General features: G+C 39.8%; 1 protein-coding gene across 3 annotated transcripts in view; it reads right to left on the bottom strand.

The window, feature by feature from the left end:
* LOC104131447 (ethylmalonyl-CoA decarboxylase-like) overlaps positions 1-17,560 on the bottom strand; it is an 18,877-nt gene extending 1,317 nt beyond the window's left edge. Inside the window, exons 1-5 of one of the 3 annotated variants that reach the window (XM_035900162.1) lie at positions 16,713-17,560; positions 12,514-12,594; positions 11,848-12,069; positions 6,690-6,832; positions 1,287-1,339 (exon numbers count right to left, since the gene is read on the bottom strand). In XM_035900162.1, the coding sequence (XP_035756055.1) occupies positions 1,287-1,339; positions 6,690-6,832; positions 11,848-12,067 (416 nt within the window). In that variant the 5' untranslated portion in view covers positions 12,068-12,069; positions 12,514-12,594; positions 16,713-17,560. Of the gene's footprint in view, positions 1-1,286; positions 1,340-6,689; positions 6,833-11,847; positions 12,070-12,513; positions 16,568-16,712 lie in introns of those variants that run through there. The other 2 variants (XM_009644611.2, XM_035900161.1) reach the window with 2 other exon arrangements.
* Between the last annotated feature and the right edge of the window lie 6 nt (positions 17,561-17,566).

Genomic DNA, 17,566 nt, shown 5'->3' with positions numbered 1-17,566 from the left:
GTGAAATGAATACTAATGAACAGTGACTGATTTAGGATAAGCCCAATTCCATAAGAAATGAAGATAACTGGTTATTCCCAGAGTTTGCATACTGATACAGCTGTTTTGTCTCTTACTACAAAGAGACATTTAACTCATTAAGCAGTTTTGAAACCACATTCAGAAATCAGCTTCCCAATCATCACCACATGTTTGGTTTTACTTCTACTTTAACGGAAGCATCAACAATTTCTTATGGCACACTTAGCAGCTGCAGCACATTTCATACAGTACAAGGCACAAGTGAACCCCCTGGGAGAGGGTAACCTCATTTTTCCTATGGTCTATGGGGAACCAGAAGATATGGGTCCATGTCCACTACATCCACACACTGATCCATCTGAGGCACCCCCTTCAGGATCACGGTCAGCCTCAGCTCCCGCTGAGGGAGATTGATCCTGTCTACAATAGATGCCCCCAGTGCTCCCCCGAACCACAGCTTCAACGTACTAAGACAAGACACCTGAGGCGAGGGCTTAATCTTCATACATCTTCCTCCTCTTTGCTTTGTCCCATCAATTTTGATTATATGGAGGCCAACTTACACAAATAGATTCTAATTCTGATCCTGAGGATTCCTTACAGTACTACTACTAAGTCTCCAGTCTCCTGGGCAGTTTTACAGAACAATATTAACTCGTAACACTTTCTCATACAGCTTATTTGAAAACAAAGAATATTTATCTTTAAAGAGCTTTGAGCAGAAAAAAAGACAGACTCTACCACACATGGATTTAATAGAAATGTGATTTCTTAAGGGAAGCTAAATCTAAAGGAAAGGAAAAAATGTTTTTCAGAAGTACCAGATGGTAGAACTGAATATATTCCTCTTATGAAGTGGGAAGATTAAATAAATATATTAAATAAATGTTACCTGCGTAGGCTGCATAAGCTAGCCCTGCTTGTTTTTTAAGAGCTACCGATTCCCACTGAGCTACAGAAGTCAGCTTCAGAAACTTTAAAGGCCTAGATTTCCTTAACTCTACGTATCTCCTGGCCCTCCACATATAAGCCTATAGAGTTTTTTTCTGTTCCAGTCTCTGCAAAGTCTGATAGTTGCAAAATGTCAAGGCCTAATTTAAATCCATAAATACCTACCTCATTAACATGTGAGTACAAGGTTTGGAATCCAAAGCTACATACTTAAAACTATGTATTTAACTTTAAACATCTTGTTAAAGAGTTAGCCAAAACATATCCCAATCCTTATAATTACTTCACAAAGAAGGGTAAATAAAATGTATTACCTCATAAGTCTGGTTAAAGTGTTTTGCATAAACATGCACATATTCATCCCATCCTACAAAGAATAGGAAATTAAAAAATGTTACGTGATCCTAATGTGAAGCAATTAAACACACAGATGGAGTAGACAGCAATATTCATTATATTTACTCTAGCTGGCTTTTTTTCTCTTCGGTTAGTCTTGCCTGAATGCCAGCCCAACCCCACAATGCACAAATAGAAAACATAGTATAAAGCAGGTTAAGAAAAATTCAGAACTCAATCAATTTATATGAATTTCAGTTACAGTTACACCACTGTTAAAAGTAATTGCAATACTGAATTTCTACGACGTGAAATTTTACATCCTTTCCTCTTAATTTCCTCTTCTTGCTCCTAGTTAAACACCCATAAAGCTGATTTTTAAAAGTATGCATAGGAGCATAGAGCACTGCACACTTTTTACTGTTCCAACTCCACAAAGTTTTAGACAAGATACAATTTACCAACTACATTTTTTTACTGTCTGGGCCAAAAGCATTTCAGCCCTCCCCCCACCCCCAAACAACTAGAAAGAAGATAATTCTTATTTCTCTCCTCCTTTATGTTCTACATCAGCTTGCAAACAATAGTGAATGCAGAACAATTGTTCCCTTCTCTTCCAGTACAAGAACTAAGGGGTTCCAAATAAAAGCAGTTCCTGCTAGGTTCAAAACAAGTATTTCTTCCTACAACATGCAGTTAAACTGTGGAACACTTTGCAGCGGTGCATTGCAACCTCTAAAAGACTACATGAATTCAAAACCAACTAGATAAACTCACGACTGAAAAATCGTCAAAAGTCACAAATTGCTGGGGACTAAGAGAATATTTTGAAGCAAAATCATGACCTATCTGCCTTCCCTTTCCTTGTGTTCTTCCTCAGGCATCCAGTATCGACCAGGAACTTGTCAAATGACTGGGCTAAATAACTCAGTATGACCATGTTCATGTACACCATGACATAAACACTTCTGTCATTTAATCCAGGTTAAAAAAGAATTGTATGGACACCGTAGAAATAAAAAGAACAGTAGGTAAAAATTTCAGCATGTCTTTCAAAAAAAAAAACCCCAAAACCCCACAACCAAAAAACCCCAAAAAACAAATGGTATGAAGAAACATAACAACATACGTATCTTTATTGGCATTTACTCATTTCTAAAACACAGCTTTACATGGGTTGGCAAGTTAAAGAATCTTCCTTAATTAAAAGCTTCTGACTCATACCTCAGGGAAAGAAAAGATACATAGTAAATCTTCAGTACATCTTGGAATAGGACCTTGGAATAATAGTAGGTCAATTTGACTTGATTTATTGTCCATTTATTAATGCGTTCCCAAGACCTATTCTGCCCAATGCAACCAGCATTACGGTCTTTAGGGACAGATTCCTGGCAGACATAAGCTTCCACGACAATTGCTACACTGGAACCAGTGCATTCAGTTGCATGGTATTAAAGGCCTGCTTGAAAATTTCAGCACACGTTGATTTACAGAGAGGGTTTTATTTATCACTGTAGCAACCTCCTACACCCATTAAGACCAGTAGCAACACTTCCATTCCAAATTAAAGAACAATCAATCCTCTGTGATAGCTGTCTTAGCACTTCTCATCAGGAAGAAAAGTCAAAACCCACATACAAGGTACCAGTTCTCAGACATGGACTTGCACAATTCCCATACTACAACCATCAGGATGAATCTGCAAAAAAGCTCTTCAGAGAAAGTAATTTGTCACTTCATCATGGCAGAGTCCTTGGGTTCAAATTGTCCGTCTGAATTCATACCAAAATGGTAATTAAAGATTAATGCCAAAACAGACCAGCTTGATAAATGCAGTTATGACTGAGCAGACAAAAAAAGAAGGGTCTTCATATTCTCAGGTGGTAGAGAGATTACTGGGTATCACATTGAAAAAATGCCTGCACAGGAAACACCCTGAAAAAAATCACAGTAACTTGAGCCCTGGCCAACACATCCTTCAAACCTTCATGATAAGAAAAATAAGGCTACCGGTCAGAGTTGTTCACTGGAGTCCAGTGGAGTAATCACATTTTCAACTCTTAACACTGTCCTTGGAGTAACATGAAAACTAACAAGCAGAAAGTGAGGTAAAATACAGTCTACACAACATACAGAAGAAAAGGATTAATAGTTTGCAGTGGGGCTAGGGGAGGCAGGCAAGAAGAAAGTCACCTTCGTAAAGTAGGAAACTGTACCCCTGGCTCTTTTTGCTGCAAGAGCTTAGAGTCCACTTTCATTACAGATAGAACAGTATTTCCAGACCACCTCTAACTGCTTGGAAGTCCTCCCTCCGCAGCTCAGGAACCTCTGTCCTAGGGTTTCTAGACAGGGACCAAGGGAAGTAAATTCTCCTTTGTGCCTCTTTTCTCTCAGCTGTCCCTTCAAGAGCTTCTCCTGCTTTTCAGCTGTCCAGCTTCTCAAGTCTCACTCCAGAATGAGGTTATTGCCCTTGGGAACCAGGCTTACAAGGACAAGAAAAAAAAAAAAAAAAAAAAAAAAAAAAGGTGGGTTTTTTTTTTTTTAATTCCACTATTTGCCTTCTGTGATTTGGTCATGTAACGTTAGCACTCGCCAAAGAAGAACAGGCAGGGGATCTGGGTTTGTTTGAGGGTTAGGAACAACTGAACATGGGAGAAGGAGGACAAAGAGGAAGAGGACAGGAGGAGGAAAAGGAAGAGGAGGAGGAGCCACTAGGGGGCATGAAAATCCTTCACCATTCTTGGCCATTATTCTGTCTTTCCTGCACGACAGGGAAAGGCAAACTACATTGTATATTATCAAAACCACAATCTCACCTCAACCAACAGGTTGAATAAAATATAAGTGTTTTCTGTAATTATTAAGAGCTATGAGCTTAAGTAGCCTTGAAAAAAATTAAAGGAAAAACATAACAGTTCAATCATGAAGCTACTCCCTTTTTCTTCTCTAAGGGATGCCTGGGGACAGAAAACTTAACCTAACGCTCTTTTAACCTGAAACCAGACAAAACTCTCTCATCTGCAGTGAGTTAGAGAGCACAGTTCTGCAAGTCTAGAGAACAGCAAATGCTATTCCTTATTCTATTAAAGTTTTATTTAATATAGCCTATTAAATATCATCAAACAGATGGTTTAGGAGTTGGGTATTGTAAAGAAACTCCAGTTCTGGATAAATAGTTTGAACTGTCCCGAGGAAACAGAAAGCAATGTTTAACTATTCTTGGATCATTTCTGTTGATTCTTAGGACTTGTATTTCAGCACTAGCATGAGATCTAGATTCTTTCCGGTGAATTTTCAAAGTTACAACTAATATCTATGCATTTCATTCTGTCCAGGACATCTATTATGGACCCTAATCCTTACAAGAGCCCTCTCTGCCACTGCAATGGCTCCAAGTAGTTTGTACAAAAATACAGACAGAATACTAAATGTCCAAGAGAGTATGAAAGCAGAATCACTGAGAATTACTGAATGCAGAACACTGAAGGAAAGCCTAGACTGCAGATAAGTAAAGAACTGTCCTGTGCTTGGTTTCAGCTCCTTTTCTGTTGCTATAATGCCAAAATAAGCTGAAAAATTCAGATACAAAAAACCACCCGGATCACAGATACATCTGTATTTTTAAAATGACCAATGCTTATAAAGCATCCAAATGAAAACTTCCCAAATAACATTTATATCTGCTGATGACACAAAACTGGGAGGAGTGGCCAGAAGGCTGCACTGCCATTCAGCGGGACCTGGACAGACTGGAGAGTTGGGCAGAGAGGAACCTGATGAAATTCAACAAGGGCAAGTGCCGAGTGCTGCACCTGGGGAGGTCAAACCCCACGCACCAGTACAGGCTGGGCACTGACCTGCTGGAAAGCAGCTCTGCCGAGAGGGTCCAGTTCTGGGCTCCCCAGTTCAAGAAAGATGAGGAACTCCTAGAAAGAGTCCAGAGGAGGGCAACTAGGCTGATACAGGGACTGGAGCACCTCCACTACGAGGAAAGGCTGAGAGAGTTGGGCTTGTTCAGCCTGAAGAAGAGAAGACTGAGAGGGGACCTCATCAACACATACAAATATCTTAAGGGCGGAAGTCAAGAGGATGGAAGCAGTCTGTTTGCAGTGGTGTCCAGTGACAGGACAAGGGGCAACGGGTGCAGACTGAAACATAAGAGGTTTCAGTTGAATATGAGGAAAAACTTCTTTAAGGGTGACAGAGCACTGGCACAAGCTGCCCAGGGAGGTTGTGGAGTCTCCTTCTCTGGAGATATCCAAAGCCCGCCTGGATGAAGTCCTGTGTAACACGCTCTAGGAGAGCCTGTTTTAGCAGGGGGGTTGGACTAGATGATCTCCCGAGGTCCCTTCCAACCCTTGCGATTCTGTGATTCTGTGATCTCTAAAGCATACCTCTCAGGGTGTTCCACAAAGGAAACAAAGCCTCCTGCACCTTTTGAAAACTGGACCATCCTATTTATTTTATCAGGCCAGAAATATTTAAGACATTATGGGGTTTATGATGCTTAGTTTCATCAACAGAAACAAATCATCACTGAAAACACGTATCAGATTAATCAGTTTTTGAGTTGGTGTTCTGTCCTGGAATGTTCAATTTAAATTAATTTGTGTGGGCAAATCCTGAAACTTGAAATGGACACAAAATAAGCACCAGGATGCCAGTCGCCCCAACTGCAAACCAGTATGTAAGAGCAGCACAGGAAGGCCCTCTTCCCCTGCAGCTGACAAAGTCCTATTTCACACATTGCCAAGTACCACATATTAGCGCATAAAAAGAATGGCAGCACACATGAAAGTGGTCAAGACAGGCTGGCATGAGTGAAAAACTGCAGTCAAACCTTGATCTTTCCAGCCCTGTAGTTACACATATGACTCACCTGACCGGACAACAAGATCAACACCAAAGCTTTACAGAACAAGAATTGCATCCATCCTTGCAGTTTATGCAGGTCCAAAGCACAGTTTTGAGAAAATTGAAACCTTTCTGTAATAGCAGCCATGCTGCTTAAATTTGGTTTTGACTTTATAATATATCAGAAATGATTACTTGTATCTGCTTTTAAAGGTCAAACTACTGAAGCACAGGTTATTTGATGGGTAAATTCACCATATACTGCTCTGAGAAACTGAAATGACATTTTTAAAAGAATAGGCTAAAAAGGGTATTAATGTAGGAATTCGGTTATGAATGAATTATAGTAACATTTAAGCCATGGCTTAAAGGGTCTGCCACCATTTTTTGAACCACTGAAAGCTCTACTCTGTGACTTGCATGTAAAACTGAAGCACAGGCATAGTACACCACCTCTGTCTGAAAGGGATCTCAGAATATCAGAAAGTTGTTTTTTCTTTACAAACTTAATTTGTATCACTACTTGCCTGGGAGTTGGATATTGCTTTGACAGCATTCAAATCAGATCCCGAGCAGAAGGTGTTTCCTGCTCCATAGATGATAAGGCCTTTGCCATCCTTCCAGTTTTCCAGTTCGGTTACCCTCTCCTGGAGTTCTAGCATCATAGTGCCTGTCACAAGAGGTAAGAAGTTAACAGGAAGTTATTATTACCACTGTGTTTTACATTACATTTTTCACCACCAAAACAAGGTTATCATTAATAAGTGATGGGCTTAAAAACACAAGGGAAAGCATCACCTTAAATCCCCCAGACATGTATGTTTTTTTCTCAAAGATGCACTTCCTGAAATTCTGAAGCATATTCTGCAATTTGTGTTGCACTCACACAAAAAAAAAAAAAAAGAAAAAAGCAAGGAGGCAAGCATAAACTCTACCTGATTTGTTCTTGTTTGCATACATTCAGAACACATGAACTTATACATGTATCTATCTAGATCTGCCCATTTAGTCACTTTGATGTTACTGTCATTTCACCCTGCCCAAAGAGCTAGCAGAGCACAGAAAAGAATCATGTGCAAGCTGGGTTCAAGGTACGAAAGAAAATAAAGACATATTTGAAAATAGGAGTGAAGTGCTTTTTATCTTCTAAAAGGGCAAGAGAAAAAAAAAAAAAAAAAAAAAAAAAAATCTTTCATTCTCAAACACCTTTGATTCCCTCCCTGGTACCTTTCTAGAAAGGCTCTCTTTACAAAGTATACGCTAGGCTCCAAATGTATGGATTGTACAGTAGTAGCTTTCTACTTCTAGCTTAAATGTAGCATTCTCTTCTGTTAACATAAGTACCCTTCCTGACGTGGAACTCTACAAACTCCTGGTTTTAGAGCTCGTCCTAGACTGCAGCGTCTTCCACACCAATTGAGCTTACCCAGCACTACCTTAAAGCTCTTCTGCTCTGAATACCCATGAACCTCATTAAGTTATATTCTTGAGATAAAACATTTTCAGAAACTAATTTCAGACAGCAGCCTACATACAGGCTGATGATACTCTCAGCTTTATCCTTCTTTGACAAGAGTTTAGATGGACAGGCCTAACTTCTTTAGATAGAAATGTACTTTAGATTAATACCTTCAAGGACTCTTTCCTTTTCTGCCAAGAGTGTTGGGCTTCTGACCCTACATGTGCACGCACAAAACTCATCCTGTTCTGGAACTGCCTATTAGCAGCCATCCTTACGTGGGAGATTATTTTTTTCCTTCCTGCTTGTTTTCTTTGCAGTTCCTTATGAAGTAAGCTTCCCAGCACCAGGTCAAGAGTGAATCCTCAGTCAAGCACTTCCACCTTAGGCTTAGTCTTAGCCACTGTTATAGCACATTTTGACAACGCTCCTGAGGAGGGCAATAATTAAGTAGACATTATATACCAGAGTGACACTGGGTTGGTTTTTTCCCCCACTGTCAGGTCCAGACTATGATCCTCTAACAAATCTCAGCACTTTTACCATTCCTGTCCCTTCTCTATTTATAATTTGGTCATGCTTTTTGTGTGTTGCACATTACACTTGCTTTCATTGAATTTCACCTTGTTGATCCTGAGCTCTTTGTAGCAGTTAATCAAGATCACTTTGAATTCCACTCCTTTGCTCCAAATAATAATCTTGCAAGCTCTCCTAATTTGGGGTCATCTGACAATTTCAGTAGTGCATCTTCTATTGCCTCATCCCAGCCATGAAAGGAAATACTGAGCAGAACTAGGCCTAGATGAGATTTTTGTGGGTCTTCACCTGAAATGCTTTCCCAGCCTGACAGTACACTCAACAATGACCTTTCTGCAAATGCTGCTGTTTAAATAGGCGTGCATCAACCCCACGGATTTCACTTTTTGCATATTTGCAAAGTTTTCTTACAAGAAAGGTATTTCAGCTGGCATCCAAGCTTTGCCAGAGTCAAGATAAGATACAGCATAACCACTATTTGTGGTGCTTTCAATAGTCACAGCAGCGAGGTACTGATGAGTCTTTCCACAGAGTGTTACAAGCCAAAAATCTAGTTAACTGAAAAATGGGGTTTACAAAAAGGAACCATATGAGCCAGTTACATGCAACAGCAGGGGACAAGAAACACTGGCCAGAGCCTGTTCTGTCCTCCTGGGAAGGGACTCCATCTACTATTGACAACAGTGAACTATTACTTTACCAACAGCTATAGTCTATGATATTTATAATGCGTCTGTAATGATGAAGATGCAATAAATACTAAAGCAAATCCTCATTCTGCCGATCTTGGTCCTTCAGTATTTGATACCAGTAAGTTCGTGCTCTTCACAGAAATAAATCTACTTGGAATAATAATTTGTTTGCATCTTTATATAAATGATATCAATTATAATCTAAGAATAAATGCTTTAAAGTCAAGTCTAGAAAATAAAATTATCACCATTATTATCTAATTCCTGCAGGCTGCCTCCCTTCTCTTTTAAATTAAGTTCAACTTTAGTTCAGCAAAAGGTGGGGCTGCTGAAATTGGTTCCACCAGGCTTAAACTGACATTATTAGCATTTGTTTCCAAAGAGACCATTTGAAACAGGTGGCTATCAGATTCCAATTAAGAAGAGAAAAAAGGCATAACAACCTCCACATAGCCCATTAGCAATTTGCCAACAACTTTGTTCTGCTTTCGGTTCCATGAGTTGATCAAGCTTAGAATAAGCATAATTCCTTTGAGATAAAAAGCTGCTGTGTAAAGTAAATGCCTGGCAAATAGGATTTCTCTTAACAGTTTAATGATGTTTTGCAGCTTTCTAAAGGAAGTGTATATGTATATATAAATTCACATCTGCCACTAACCAGAAGCTCCGAGACACAGAATCAACAGAATTTATTTCGGGAGGGTGGGGAGATGTACCTCCAGGCTCTGGCTGATGAAGTCAACCAGGTCCTGCTGGAGCAGTTTAAGGGTTGCGCATCCCATCCCTTTTCACACTTCTCCTGAAGAGCATTATTTGATACACAACAAAAGGAAAAGGATCAAGTGCTTGCTAGTTCCTCAGCAACTACAGTTTACAGACAGTAATGTTAAAATAAAATGAAGAGCAGTATAAATTAATATGCATACCATCCACTGCAGTGGCCAAGGTGCCAGCATGATTTTGCTTGTACTCTCCCTCCTGTAACAACAAAAGTCTCTGGCAGAGGTGCACAGTAGAAAGCAGCAGTAATCTCTAGAACTGCCATAGCAAGATTTTCGAGAACAAATTTTTGTGGCTATTACCTAGCAAAATGGAGTACTGCTCTCTACAGGGCTCTACACACTACCATAAAACACAACTGCCTGATCCCATGGCTCATTTGCTATATGCTAATCAGGGTCTGCAACAAAGCCAGAACTATTCATTTCCTCATGGGTTTTTGTAGCTCCTCTTTGCTACTAAAGCATCTAATTCACATACACTAATAAATTATTTTCACAGCAGTCCTATAAGGAGAGAAGAGATTATTTTACAGACCACTAACTGAGCCAGAGAGAAAGTATCTGCTAATTTTGGGTGCTCAACTTGAGATATGTGATATGATTTCAGTACATTAACATTATATATCACTTCATATAGTCACAGCACAGCTACCAGTGGCCTAAATAGCAGCTGCAACTGCTAAGCACTTCAACAAATCAGTTCTGAGCCCCTTCTGCCAAGCACCTAAAAAAGAGAACACAGTTGTAAGTTTTATGAAAGTTTAGTTTAAGCAATTTGAGGTGTATTACATCTGATCTCCATAGCAGACTACGCTTTATCTGTCCTTTCTCCTTTTGCTATTGCATCTCATTTCTCATGCCCCTTTCAACTTCCACAACAAATAAGCTAAGAGCACACAGTCTACAAGCTGTACCTTGCACGGCTCTATTTTGAGTCAAAAATAATAAAAAAACCCAATCTGTAGAAAAAGAGGAAACATCAATGTAATTATGATTGTATAATAACACGTATGCTGGCAGGGAGACATTCAGAAGGACAATCTCCATGCTAACATCATTTAGCCACAACTTCTCAAGTTAGGTAATGATTTTATACATGAGCTTTTAAATGGAAACAGAAGAGAAACTGCAGACACATCTAGGTGCATGACCACTAATTCTGTTGTTCTGTTAGGTTCTCTTCCTTTCAGCTAGCAATCATTAGTGGAAGGAGTAGATTGACATTCTCCATGTAAACAGCTCTATGCTTTGCTAGTGGGTTGCAAACAAATTTGCTGACAGCAAAGGAACAGGCAGAACTGGGCAGGAAAATAGAACAGCAAAAAAGAAATTAACAAGATGGCACAAACATATCCATTTCAAAATATGAGAAGAAAAAGGCATTCTTACAGTAAAGTCTTATGCACAGCTCAAGCTCGGGCAGATGCAGACTCTGAACCTGTGCCACTTATACCCGAAAAGAATGGCATAAACTGGAATATTCTGCTTGGTTAAGGAGAGACAGCAAATATACCTATCCTGGAGATCAAAAGCCTCTCATAATACAAGATTAAGCAAACAGGGCACTTGGTTTTGATAGCTAAGTATTGTCCAGCGTAAAACCATGTTAAGAAGATTCCTGATCTGCAACAGCTGAGAATACACAGCTCATTTGAGCTTTCATTAACCAGGCACTGGTATTTAAGATACAAGGCAAACAAAGAAGAAATGGAAGCCAGTGTGTGTGAGAAAAAGAACAAATTACAGAATCTTAACTTACAGAGAAGGCTTTAGGTAAAGAACAAAGAAGTAAACTCACCGTTTCTACACTACCTACAAAACAAAGATGCTGTCCTTCCACCCCCATAAAAATACCCTATACACTTCCAGAACAGTAGAGACAAAATAAAAGGAGATACAAGAAAGAGCACAGTAGCAGAACTGTGCTGACTGGAAAAAAAAAAACAACAGGGGGAGGGGGTGGGGGGGGTGGAGAGGCACATTCTGCCAGACAGTCCTTGTGTCATTTAGAATTTCTTATATTCTCATGACATTTATGGCAAAGCTACTATGCAGAACAGTGAGCATTTGATGCACATCCAAATAAAACTTAAACATTTTTCTTTTAACTAAGGAGCAGTAAGGCACAGGTTTTCATTTTGTTTACGTAAAATGCTGAAAGGTGTAACTGAAGGAGAAAAAAAACAAACCAGCAACGCCATCAACTAATTAATACCTGTAAAGGCATTCATTAGCTTCGGGTTGTTCAAAGTAAGTATTCCAATGCCATTGTCTTCTTTGGAGAGGTTGATGGATCCACCAGCAAACTGTCGAAGTTTATTCTTTATCAGTTCTTCCTCATAACCATGAGCACCAACATACAGTGATGCTCTTCTCTGTTGTAGTATCCTTTCCTTTGCAGTCTGAAGAAAGTTCTTCCACAGAGAAGCTGCCATTTCTGTAAAGAAATGGGGGGGGGGCGGGAAATCAGTAAATTTCACTTGAGATCCACCTCAGTCCTCTGACAGAGGGAAGCAGGACAGCACAAACCAATATAAAGGTGATGCAATCACAGAAGTCTACAGAAATCACTGCAGACAGTATTTGTAAAATTCTTAGTTTGGATCTACTCCCACAAAGTTAATAGAAGGAGTTTTATGAAGTGATTTTAGTAGTTAAGTCAGAAATTAGCATATTTTAAAATATTTTCTTCTAAAAATTACCCAAAAGTATACGGGTGCAGAATATCAAAGACGTTCAAGAACTGTAGTAAGATGCTTACATATTTCATAAGACCAACTTAATCTGTACTGATCTTCTAAACCCTTCCCCCTCCACCAAAAACACCAACCAAAAAAAGCCCAGACCTGTGTTGAAGGAGAAATCCTATCAGAATCCATACCTTTCAGGATCTGGATGTTTTCAGGATCTCCTGCTTTTCTGTAAACAACTATTACACTTCAAGACCTTTCTGAGAGAAATACTTGAAGAACACAAAAATTAAGAACCAAAGACCATTCCTATATTGAGGTCCATTCCCTGTCATCTAATTCCATTAACACATTTATCACACTCCATCTTAACACTAGTTAGACTTCCTAGCCTCTGGTAGCAATATGCTTTTTCCAGTCATTCCAGTAGCCCTTGTTTCACTTTGAATTGATCTCACTTGGACAGAGAGCACCAGAACCTGTGCAGTACCTCAAAGGAGGAAAAGTGTACATGAGTATTATAGAGAGAACATCGCACTTGACTTTTACACAGCTACGTAATACTGTTAGTCTACTTATATGTACCACTACACTCATGGCTTATTCCTCCACTATTTCCACTCTGCAATGTATGCGTGTATACCAGGAAATAACAAGAAGTCATTATCAAGTATTATTCTTGAGCTGTGGATATGCTTTATTTTATTTACATTGGAAAAAGGTCTACTGGAGAAAGTGGCTGACACGTGATTTGAAAGATACAGGGTAAAGCCTGAACCTGAGACTGCTGATCTGAAAAAGAAGTAATCTTAGAAGCCCCTTGGAGTGGGAAATAAAAGAACCGCCACAGGAAAAGGTTTGCTACATTTAAATCTTGCAGTTTGCTAGACCAGTGCTAGCTTTGCCCCAACCCCCTTTTTAATGGATACTGCTGTTCAGAAGACCTGGTAGATGCTCATTTTTTGAGAAACAAGTCTTCCAAAACTCACAAGAAGCTCCTGGGAAGTTTTTCTAAGGTGAACACAAACATATTCACTGACACAGAATTTGGCGACAGCTATATTTAATGCTGTGTTCAGGGCATTTTACAGTGTGAAATTTTAAAAACATTTATTATATACACATGAACAAGCAAACAGACATTAAAAAAATCACACACAACGAGTTTTTGATGAAAGAAGTGGACAATTTTGTCAGGCGTACACTCATCTTGTCTCTAGCTGCACCATCCCACGCTAAAGTGGAAAATGCTTCTGTTGGGGCAGGTATAATCCTCATCGAAACAGAGGAGGAGTTTGCACAGCAGCCACATTATGGATGTAGAAGAATATGCATCGCACCAGACAATTTCAAAGAGAGCCGCCTATGCCAGTAGATTCTTACCTCTGCTGCCACATCGCATCCACCAGATCAGCACTACCTCACAAATTCAACACAAAGAAACTAGTAAGGCCTATACGAATCTATGCACTGTAAGGTCATATACACTGGAATAGATAAAGGGATCATTTTTTAAACATCTGGTGATACATTTGAACGATCTTCTGAGTTCCTTACTAAATTCAAGGTTTTAATCTGTCATGATCAACTTTTCTACACTCAAGTGTAAACTAGCAAAACTCATTAAAATTTAATCAAGTTAAAAATCTGATGGAATACTAGATTCATTACTTCATAAATAATATCACCCCACAGCTGCTGCACCCCAACACTCTCCACCTATGCACATTCTAATATTGTCTGCAACATTTCAGGCATCACCTCCCAGAGCTTTTAAAACAGCTTCTCTTGGTAAAATTTCATTTATGAGTGAAAACAGGTTTCCAAAGCTCATTTCTCAGCTAAATGATTCTTTTTATATTCAGGCTCTCCAAAGAGAAACAGCCATTTTCTCTAAAACCTCAGCAGTCATTCTCCAACATACATTCATGCAACAAAACTTTCCATCCAGCTAGTAGTTTTTGCTCAGGAGAGAACAAACATTAAAAACATGGATAGTGCAGGCTCTCATTGCAAAGCATAGCTTGAACAATTAGCTCCTGATTTTTAATGAGTACAAAGCCTCCTCAATCCTCATAAGAAGACAGACTAGACTTAATTCTCCAGGAAGCCACAATGATTGGCTTGAAAGCAAAGGGGAGGGGAAAAAAAAAAAAAAAAAAAAAAGTCTGTTCTGTTAACCTAACTCCCTGCCAGATTATACTTGTTTGATCACTTTTACACTGCCTAGATTTCTCATGTCAAAAAACGTGCAGGGCAAAACAGACTTAAGATATGGAAATTTTATTCCACCAAAAAAAAGAGCCTGTCATTTTCAGCTGCGTGGTTATATGCATTAACAGCTCTTTAATATTATCACTATGGTAATAAAGAGCATCAGCAAGTGCGGGATTAGAAAACAAATTGGACATCACTGCCTGCTGATCACGACTCATGATTAATGACTCATGCAAGATATTATCATTAAATAATTTTCTTTAAAACCATCTCTTACAGTACCGGTCAGTACCCAGTACTTTTTTTTTAATAAAAAGATTATTTTAACAGCTCAGTCTGAGATAATTAACCACTCGGGAAAAGCGTGGTATTTAAGCTACTCTCAAGCTACTCTCTCAAACTACAGGGATTTCTGCTGATCTCTGACAAACAACATCCAAAATTTCAATCAGTATGGAGCACTCGCAATCCACGGTGTATCCGAGAATGGTTTTTTTGTACTGTCAGTGAAAGCGATGTAAGAGGGAGATGTTGCAGTAACCCACAATGTTGTAGGGCAAGCCAAGAGATATTTATTACACTGATGTTTTCAGATTTTCAGTTTCACATAATTACATCTTTTTAGACACACTTACAGAAGCGAAGTCTAATTCTAAGAAGTCAGTCATGTTATACCCATTAACAACTGTAACACACTCAGTTTATGCAGAGTTTTTATAGTGAAAAAAAATCTGACAGTATGGGAATAACAAATACTGTGGGCAATTAGCATCTTTCAAATGTTTTAAGTGCTACAGCTGGTGATGGCTAAGAGATAAGCCGATAGCATGGACATCAATAGTTGTTCGTTTCAGTTATTGTACCTCTTATGTAAACCAACAGTTTAAATCCCATTTGGCAGTCAAGTGATTTTGTAACACCCTTGCCTGTGGGCTAGCAGACTGGGGGTTAATATGAACACGTATCAAATATCAACACTTCAGTATCAAAGGAATGACACACATTATGCAAGAGCAATATATGCATCTACACGCAGACACTCACACACAACGTATGTATTTTTGTGTATGCATATGCATCAGAGGCCTTCTGGAAGCCTCTGGTAATCGCCTAGTTAAAATTCATCTCTCACAAAGTTAATAAAAAAAAAGATGGGGATAACACCAGCCCAAATATTCCCTAATTGAGCAGATTCTTTGGGAAACTAATAAACCCCAACTCTTGAACAAGCATATTTGCCCTTGCCATTCACCACTACTCTGTTGCGACCCCAGTTTTTTTTCTTAAAACACGCTATATCAAACAGCAACCTCCAGCAACGTTGTCAGTTGCAATTGCCAGCAAGCATAAAGTGCCAGAGTACTGGATAAGGGATGTAGGCAGCAACCTCCTGGATGAGTGGAAGAGCTAAGACAAACCACGGCACTAGAAGCTGGGAGCCCAAACAAGCATTTGAACTGCATGCACAAACAAGAAACGCTGCACTACAGAGCAGCCACAGAAAAATAATCAGCAAGTTAAAATACACAAGCAGGGAAAATTCCAACTTGATGATAGTGCCTGAATTACAAGTCAGAGAAAAAGGGGAGAAAAGATGCAGGAATGTGTTTTCAATACATCAGGGAAACAAGTGTCCCCTTTCACGTGGGGCAGGAAGTGACAGGCGTGATGTGCAGATACAGACTTGCGAGTCACCTGCAAAAACAGGTCAGCGAATTTCTGGGTTTGGATGAAGGTATCCTGAGATAAAGTGTAGCAGAAATAAAGGAATCCAACATACAAAATCCACAATCCACAAAATATATCTTAGGGAGGAGAAAATGTTCAAATGACATAACAAAGAAACTATTAGAAAGGCACTTTTGTGACACTGCCAAAGGCATCAAGAAGCAAGAGAACAGGTCAAGAAGCACAGGAGAACTTGACTTGATGAAGACCTCTAGCAGCCTGCAGATGACAGCACAGAAATGCAACGACAGGACATGGGGAAAGGGATAGAAGATGTGAACTGAAAATGATGATGTGATGATTCACAGTTCAACCCTCTTTGCTAGCAGCCTGCAGATGACAGCACAGAAATGCAAAGACAGGGCATGGGGAAAGGGATAGAAGATGTGAACTGAAGATGATGATGTGATGATTCACAGTTCAACCCTCTGCATGCACGTCTTACCAGTCACTGTTGAAGGCATTCATCTGTACTAGAGAGCGCTGCGCGTGACTGCCGGATGCTTCACTGGGTTCCTGCAGTGATTGACTAATGAACAGAAAGCAAGTGGTGATCCAGTGCTGAGGGCTGACACAACTGACCCTATAACACGAAAGCAGATGAAAGAGCAGAGAGTGAAGGAGAAATAGAACCTAAGCATGAAAATAGCCCACCTGTACAAAGAAAAGCAGATTGAGAAAATCAGTGAAAATCACTAACACCAACTGACTGTAACCTGGTGGTTGGTGGGTGATTGGCGGGGGGGCGGGGGGAGGGAAAGAAAATAAATTCCAGTGTTGGACAGGGAGAAGGAATTCAGAAACAGCAAGATCAAAAGGGGCTAGCCTGGATGCAAATCAAGACAATATCATGGGTCGCTTCATGAAGAGGAGTCACCCTGCCTTCAGACACAAGAAAGGTATAGCAGGTAGGTCTCACGTGCAAGGTTCCTCCCCAGCACTGGCTCAACAGGCCACAGTTGCCAGCTGCTTGTCACCATGTCTCACCTGAAGGTGACAGAGCCCTCTGTCTACCTCATCCGCTTATGCATCTTTCTCCTTTCCTTCAGTGATGCGTGGGTTAGGTGAACTTAAAACACCTTACCTGACAGGTTCTTCCCACTCTAATAATTACCAGTTGAGGCAAGCTGAGAGCAGTCACCTCTCCAGCTGGCTTTCCTTCAGTGGGAAGAAAGCAGCGAGCAGATCTTAAGCATGCTAAGGGATCAGCAGCAGAAAACCTACTCACAACACATAACTTACAAATACAGAAATGAAACAAAGCTTGGGAACTCCTGCCTCCCCAAGAAGGAAAATGCA

Source organism: Egretta garzetta, unplaced genomic scaffold (genome assembly GCF_000687185.1).
Source record: "Egretta garzetta isolate BGI_Z169 unplaced genomic scaffold, ASM68718v1 scaffold1328, whole genome shotgun sequence".
Lineage (NCBI taxonomy): Eukaryota > Metazoa > Chordata > Aves > Pelecaniformes > Ardeidae > Egretta > Egretta garzetta.
The sequence above is the reverse complement of the archived record's forward strand: the minus strand, read 5'-3'. Positions and strand labels throughout refer to the sequence as shown.